The sequence below is a fragment of the Tupaia chinensis genome, unplaced genomic scaffold, assembly GCF_000334495.1.
Source record: "Tupaia chinensis unplaced genomic scaffold, TupChi_1.0 Scaffold000288_2, whole genome shotgun sequence".
NCBI classification, from domain to species: domain Eukaryota; kingdom Metazoa; phylum Chordata; class Mammalia; order Scandentia; family Tupaiidae; genus Tupaia; species Tupaia belangeri.
Genome location: NW_006159773.1, coordinates 2199592 through 2206553, shown reverse-complemented (window position 1 = coordinate 2206553; position 6962 = coordinate 2199592). Strand labels below are relative to the sequence as shown.

General features: G+C 39.8%; 1 protein-coding gene across 4 annotated transcripts in view; it reads right to left on the bottom strand.

Annotated features, from left to right (window-relative positions):
* Nucleotides 1-118: 118 nt before the first annotated feature.
* Nucleotides 119-6962, bottom strand: part of DNAJC5B (DnaJ heat shock protein family (Hsp40) member C5 beta) — a 96651-nt gene continuing 89807 nt past the window's right edge. For all 4 annotated transcript variants that reach the window (XM_006150438.1, XM_006150437.1, XM_006150440.1 and 1 more), the window contains one exon: nt 119-1361. In XM_006150438.1, the coding sequence (XP_006150500.1) occupies nt 1267-1361 (95 nt within the window). In that variant the 3' untranslated portion in view covers nt 119-1266. The remainder of the gene's footprint in view (nt 1362-6962) is intronic.

Sequence of the window (6962 nt, the reverse complement as noted above, 5' to 3'; positions counted from 1 at the left end):
AGGGAAAAAAAAAAAATCCAGTAACTCAAGAGTTAGAGCAGAGTTTTATTGACTTCAGAACTGTCAGAGCTGTAGCACTAATTCTCACTTACAATATATATTTAGCAGTAATTGGCTGTAATTTGGTGGTGACGGTGGGAAATAAGAAACAAAGAAAGAAGTGGCATTTCATGCAGTATTATATAAAACATACCAGGATCTTTAAAATGCAAAATTATGTAAAGAACTAAGAAAGACCTAGGAAAAAACAAACACGTTTGCTGCTGTACTATATTAGAAACAGCACATGGTTTCTAACTGCATTATGAATGTAAGAATCAAACAAGCCAGTGCGGAAGTGACTTCTGAGTTTAAGTTGTCCAGTACGCACAGGGCAGAGCGTTTTCTGGTCAGTGTAATTAATCCTACCAAAAATGGGATAAGTGGCATGCCTTTACATTTAAATTTATACGATGGAATTTAGAATTCTACCCCTATCTCACATGTTCCTGTCCCTTAGTCTAGTTAATCTGGGCGAGGTATACAAAATTTTACTAAAAAATGATCATTACATTGTTTGGGTCTGTTCAGTCTCAGGATGATTTTCTGGATCATTATAAGTTTTAACCAGATTGAAGTATTTTTAAAGCAAGTCTAAGAGTACACACAAACCTGTTTCTTCTTAGTTTTACTTGTCAGTTTTTAGCAAATTCCAATTTTTAATCTTCCAAACATATACTTTAAAATACTGTAATTTGTCTTTTAAATCCAATCCTCTCTTCCTGCCTCTGGGAAATACTTCTGTAATCATATTGAATATTGACAGAGAAAAACCTCCACATACAAAAAAAAAAAAAAACCCTTAATTGTCATCTATATTTTGCTGATGATATTTGCGGCAAATATAAATATTGCAGTTAGTTAAATGGATGAAACGTAGCTTCTGTTTTGGAATAACACTTTTGTCTGAGGACAGAAATCTGGTTCACATAAAGGGCAGGTTCATAACGGCTGTCCAGTGCCACATCTTACCTCATGCAAGGATCTTAAAACAACTCTTCAGGCCTTTATTCATCAACATTGAATGTGTTCCACTGGGAATTCTACTTGAAGAGAAAGTCTGCATGCTGCAAAAGTTATGTAGCAACCATCTTCCCCTAACCCAAAAATGATATACAAATGTAGAGAAGTTCACAGCATTTCATGACCCCTCCCCTCCTCCGTGACCACCTAGAGACATGACTGAATCAAGAGAGAGAGTACTGTGGCCTCTCAATGGGCTCAGTATCAAGAGTCTGTGCAATAACTTCGAGGTCCTTCTCTGATTAGCTGTGTTTTCTCATTTGCATTTGTAGGCTGAAGAACAATTGGGAAGTCCACATCTAAAAATAAAAAAATAAAAAGCAAAGTAATGAACACTTTCTCATCAAAAGTAACACTTCCTTTAGTGGGGCAAGTGGTGGGTATTCTTGTTGTTTATGTTTTGTTTACATGATTATTGGCACACCAATGGAGTTCATGAGCTATTAAAATGCTTACCTTTTTAAGAACTTCAAAAGGGAAGAAATACTGTCTACTTTTTATCTGAGTTCTGTCAGTTATAAAATTATAAAAACTAAACTCATCTGGAGGGCACTTGCTGAATCTGTTGAAACTGAACTTTAGTTTTCACCATCTTGTGTGGGTAGAAACAGAGTCTCTACATACGATTGTTTGGGTTGAACAGTGCATCACTCTGTATGAAAGAGATCACATTTCACATAGTCCACAGCATCTATCTATACAAGGAGGGTATTTTAAATGAAAGAGGCCCTCTAGAGTTCTGTAGTGCACAACTTCATGTATGGTTCTCCTCGGGGCAGGAGTTAAACCAAAAACTTGCTTGGAAGAGGAGACTAATTGGAAGCTACCCACTTAAAGCTAGTGTCCCAAATAGTTATGCATTCTCTAAATTAACATACCCCTAAATATGCAAGGAGACTTGGTAATATTGCACTTTGCTGCTGAGTTGAGGGCACTGCCCTAAAAATGTTTAATAACAAGTTGGCAGACCAAGCTTTCAATATTTGTGAGTTCTAAGAAACCTATGACAATAATTTAGTTTAAAGTGATCCAGTTCAAGATGTGCTTCTAGGCACAGAAATGAATGACTTCACCTTCAACTTCTGCACTGAAGAGTCACATTGGAATTGCAGGAAAGTGTAACTTGTTTAAAAACAAAAAGATATAATGAGATAGATGAAGTATAGGGATATTACAGAAACAATGCACATTGAATGAGAGCCAGTAGGAAAAACAGAAGACCAAATCAGACCCCAAGAGACTTTAAATACATGGGACCAGCAGTTAGCGTAACGACTATGTCGCTGGACTCCCACGTAGTCGACCGCGGTTCGCGTCCCAGACCCAGTGTCTTAAAACTCACGCTGGGCGCGTGTGTGCATGCCCAAGATCCCGAGAGGAGAATGGAGGAGAAGGGATTGCGGCGTGGCCATTCTCCCTGGGGGGTGATTTTTCGCTTTCTATTTCTCTGTCTCTCTCTGTCTGTCTGGTGAGCGCACGTGCCCTATAGCAAAAAAAAAAAAAAAAAAAAAAAACCAACCAGAATTGTCTAAGATCTAAGACTTCCAACCCAAAGTTGACTAAGGACTGCTGGCTTTGTTCATCTTCATTCTCAGCACAATACACAGCTGTTCCTATTCCTATTCAACTGTGGGCCAATAGCGTAATGACTCTTCATCCTAAATATATGGGATGGCAACCTTTTTGGTTAATAAATATGCAAGACTTACAGGATTTTAAAATAACTGAATAGACTAAGAACACACTGGTAGAAAGAGCAGTTAACCTTCTTAAATCCTTCCAATGGTACTTAGCCACTAAGCCTTCACTAAGATCCCCAATTTAGAGACCCATAACAGTGACTACTTTAAAATTTTAGGCACACATTTGTGTTAAAAGAACTCTTGATAAAACTCAAAGATAATCACTAGGTGCCTTAGACCAATCTTTCTGTAATCATATCACTTCACGACTCCCAACAATTGTCACATCATAGGGAATCTTGTTAAAAATCTGGAACTGGGGACCAGCAGTTAGCGTAATGGCTATGTCGCTGAACTCCCACGTAGTCGACTGCGGTTTGAGTCGCGGTGGCTTAAACTCAGGTCAGGCGCGTGTGCGTGCGTTCCCAAGATCCCAAGAGGAGAATGGAGGAGAAGGGATTGTGGCATGGCCACCCCGCAGGAGGGTGATTTCTCACTTTCTGTCTCTCTGTCTCTGTCTGTCTGGCGAGCACACGCGCCCTATAGCAAAAACCTTTCCAAAAGAAGAAAAAAAAATCTGGAACTGGTTCTTTTGGCTGTTGCCCCTCTTGGGACACCTGTCAATACCAATTCTCACCCTTGTTTTGGGGCCCTGTCTTTTAAATCTCTAGTCGAATTTATCTCTTCTTGCTTAGAAGCTGTCAAATTGCAAGTGACCATACAACAGGGATACCAACTCCTTGGGACCTCCACTGACTCCTGCTGCAAATCATCCAGCACCAATGACAACCCTCCCCATGACACACCTAGGTACTAACTCAGTGACCTGCCCCTGGCCCCATTCTCCCATCTAAATCACTTAGGGCAAGAGTTCCATGATCCCCAATAGGTATGGCCAACACCCTTTTCCAGCATGAAATCATTATAGAAGACAGACCATCTACTTTCAACTCCCCAGAAAGACTTATGGGGATCATGCCTCTCAGGGAAAACGAGGCAGGAGAGAGCTAGCAGAAGGAGGTGGGTAGAGGAGCTAGAGCCTCTGCCCACATGGTTAAAGAGAAAAACTGAGCAGGGCAGAAAATTCCCTGCCCAAGGTAATGTAAGCAGGAGATAAGTGGGGGATGTCTAGCTGATTAAGCCACATTTGAAATAACCAACGAAAAGTCAGTGGACCTAGCCACATTTTATAGAGCTTGTGAGATGAGAACAATCAGTAGGCCCAGCCAATGATCGACCCACATGACCTAGGTTAAAAATTATAAATCTGGAGCCAGTAGATAGTGTAACAGTTACATTGCTGGACTCCCATGTAGTCGACTGTGGTTCAAGTCCTGAACCCAATGGCTTAAAACTCACACTGGGCACATGTGCGTGCGTGCCCAAGATCCTAAGAGAATGGAGGAGAAGGGACTGTGGTGTGGCCATCCTCCCTGGAGGGTGATTTCTCACTTTCTGTCTCTCTGTCTCTTCAGTGAGTGCACGTACCCTATAGCACAAATCTCTCTTAAAAAATTATAAATTCAGCAGAATGCAACTGCTGGGACCTTTTGAGTCATTCTTTGTCTGTCCACTCGGGCTCACTCCGACCTCTCAGGACTATACTTTTACTTAATAAACTACCTTTTCCTTACACACACACACACACACACACACACACACACACCAACACAAACAAAAACCTACAGCAGGGATAGGACCAGGAGATGATGTGATGGTTAAGCCTCTGGACTCCCACATGGCCAACCATGGTTTGAGTCCCAGACCCAGTGGCTTGAAAATCGTACTGATCGCATGTGCATACCTGCCCAAAATCACAAGAGAAGAATAGGAGGGAATGGAATAGAAAGGATTGTGGTGTGACCATCCTCCTGGGGGGATGATTTCTCACTTTCTCTGTCCTTGAGAGAAATGAAATCGGCATTATATTTCTAAGATTCATTTATATCATGGCTGACATTTATTTTCAATATTGTCCTACCCACCGGACTGGCACACCTTTGCATTTGAGGGTGCATGCTCTCTACGGGAAAACTTAAAAAAAAAAAAAATCTATGGCAGGGACCAGATGGTGGCACAGCAGTGAAACACAATGCTCTCCAAGTCTAACACACGTGGAAAGGTTCCACATTTGAGTCTGAAGGTATGCCTGAGGGTGGATCATGGCATCAGGACCCTGTTGGGGCTGCTGTCTCTTTTTCTTTCTCTCTCTGTTTCTCTAGCTTATGGAAGAAATAAACTTAAACCAAATATACAGCAAACCTAACAATTAAAATGCAACCTTGAAAGTACCTTCTCTTCAACATTTTACTGACAGTCTCAGCAAACACAGAAAAGAAAAAAAAAGGAAAATAATAATAAGGTTGTAAAAGGGAAAAAAAGAATACTGTCACTACTTCATATGATATAAATGGTTATATAGACACTATAGACACCTTAAAGAATTTACAGATTTTGGGACCAGCAAATGGAGTAATGGTTACATTGCTGGACTCCCATGGAGTCGACTGCAGTTCGAGTCCTGGACCCAGTGGCTTAAAATTCATGGTGGGCATACGTGCATTCATACATGCCCAAGATCCTGAGAGGAGAATGGAGGAGAAGGGATTGTGGTATGACCATCCTCTCTGGATGTGATTTTTCACTTTCTGTCTCTGGTGAGCACACACACACCCAAGAGCAAAATCTCTCTCTCTCTAAAAAAAAAGCAGATTTTATTAGAATTTATAAGAAATAGTAAAATATTTTAGCTAGTTTCTTGGATTTAACATCAATGTAAAAAAGTGCATTTCTGGGGGCTGGCAGGTGGTGTGGTGGTTAAGGTGGCTGGACTCCCACATGGCTGACCAGGGTTACAGTCCTGGACTTGGCAGCTTGCTATCTCACTTTCCTTCTCTCAAAAAAAAAAAAAAAATAAAAATAATTACAATGAATAAAATAAAGTAATTATTTTTAAAAAGTACATTTCTATACATCAAAGAATATTTACCTATATAATTTATTGATGGATAATAGCACAAAAATGGATATTTAGGACTAACTTGTAACCAAAATATATAATATGTATCTGAAGTGAAAGACAATAAAGAAGAACCAAATAAATGGAGAAATATACTACATCACATATTAGAAATTTAAATTCTTAAAGGTGCTATTCTTACCAAATTGGTTTCTAGATTCACTACAGTTCTAACCAAAATATCAAAAGGTTTTTTGCCTAAACAACTTTTGTTGAAGAAGTTGACAAAGCTGATTCTAAACTATATCTGAAAAACCCAATTCCTAGAATGTATGAGACTCTCCTGGCGAACAGGTTAGGAATCTGGCCTAAAGAAAACTGAGATATGGACAAGGGATTGCATACAAATAGACAATATAATTAATAGATCAGAACAGAAAGCTCAGAAACTGTTCTGTATATCTGTTATAATGTATATCAAAACCAAGATTAGAAATTAGTGTGTTGGGACATTTTGTTTTCTATCTGAAAAAAATAAATTGGAACAGTATCACAGACCATATGTAAGAAAATCAATCCCAGGTGATTAAACATTCGAATGTAAAAAGCACATATATAAAGATTCATCCTTTCTAGGGGCTCCAGCCTATGATTTCCCACCCCTAGCTTCTCATCCTTTAAATCTTCCACCTTGAATGTCACTTCCTCTCTGCACTCAGGTCAGGCTCTGTACTGTTCACTGTTCGCAGCCCTGTGCTTCTCCTTTGGCAGGCCTACTGTAGCTGTAAAGTAACTAGCTCTTTTTGTTATTATTTGTTTAATATTTGTCTCATCTCCTCTGCTAAAACGTAAGTTCCAAGATACCAGAACTTGTGTTTTTCTTTTCTTTAGCCTCTAGAATAGTGTCAGGCAAACAGTAAGTGCTGAATAAATGTTGACTGTTGAAAGACTACCTCAATAAACCTGTCCAGAATTGTGCTCACTGACAGTTGGCAGCCAAGTTTCAAAGAAAACTTGGGTCAGTTTTGCCCAGCTGTTTGGGAGAAGCATTCTGATCTGACTCACCTGTCCTAACGTCCTGACCCAGGGCCTTGAGGACGCTTGCTTGGTATTTTCACATAAAGAAGAACCAAAGCATTCTGGACTAGCTGCGAGCATTATTTTCCATGCCTTATTTTTAGAAATTGATTCCTTTTCATTGGGGAAAGGGGGAGGAAGAAGGTTGAGTGTGGAGTCGTAATAGAGGAAGGATGAGTTTA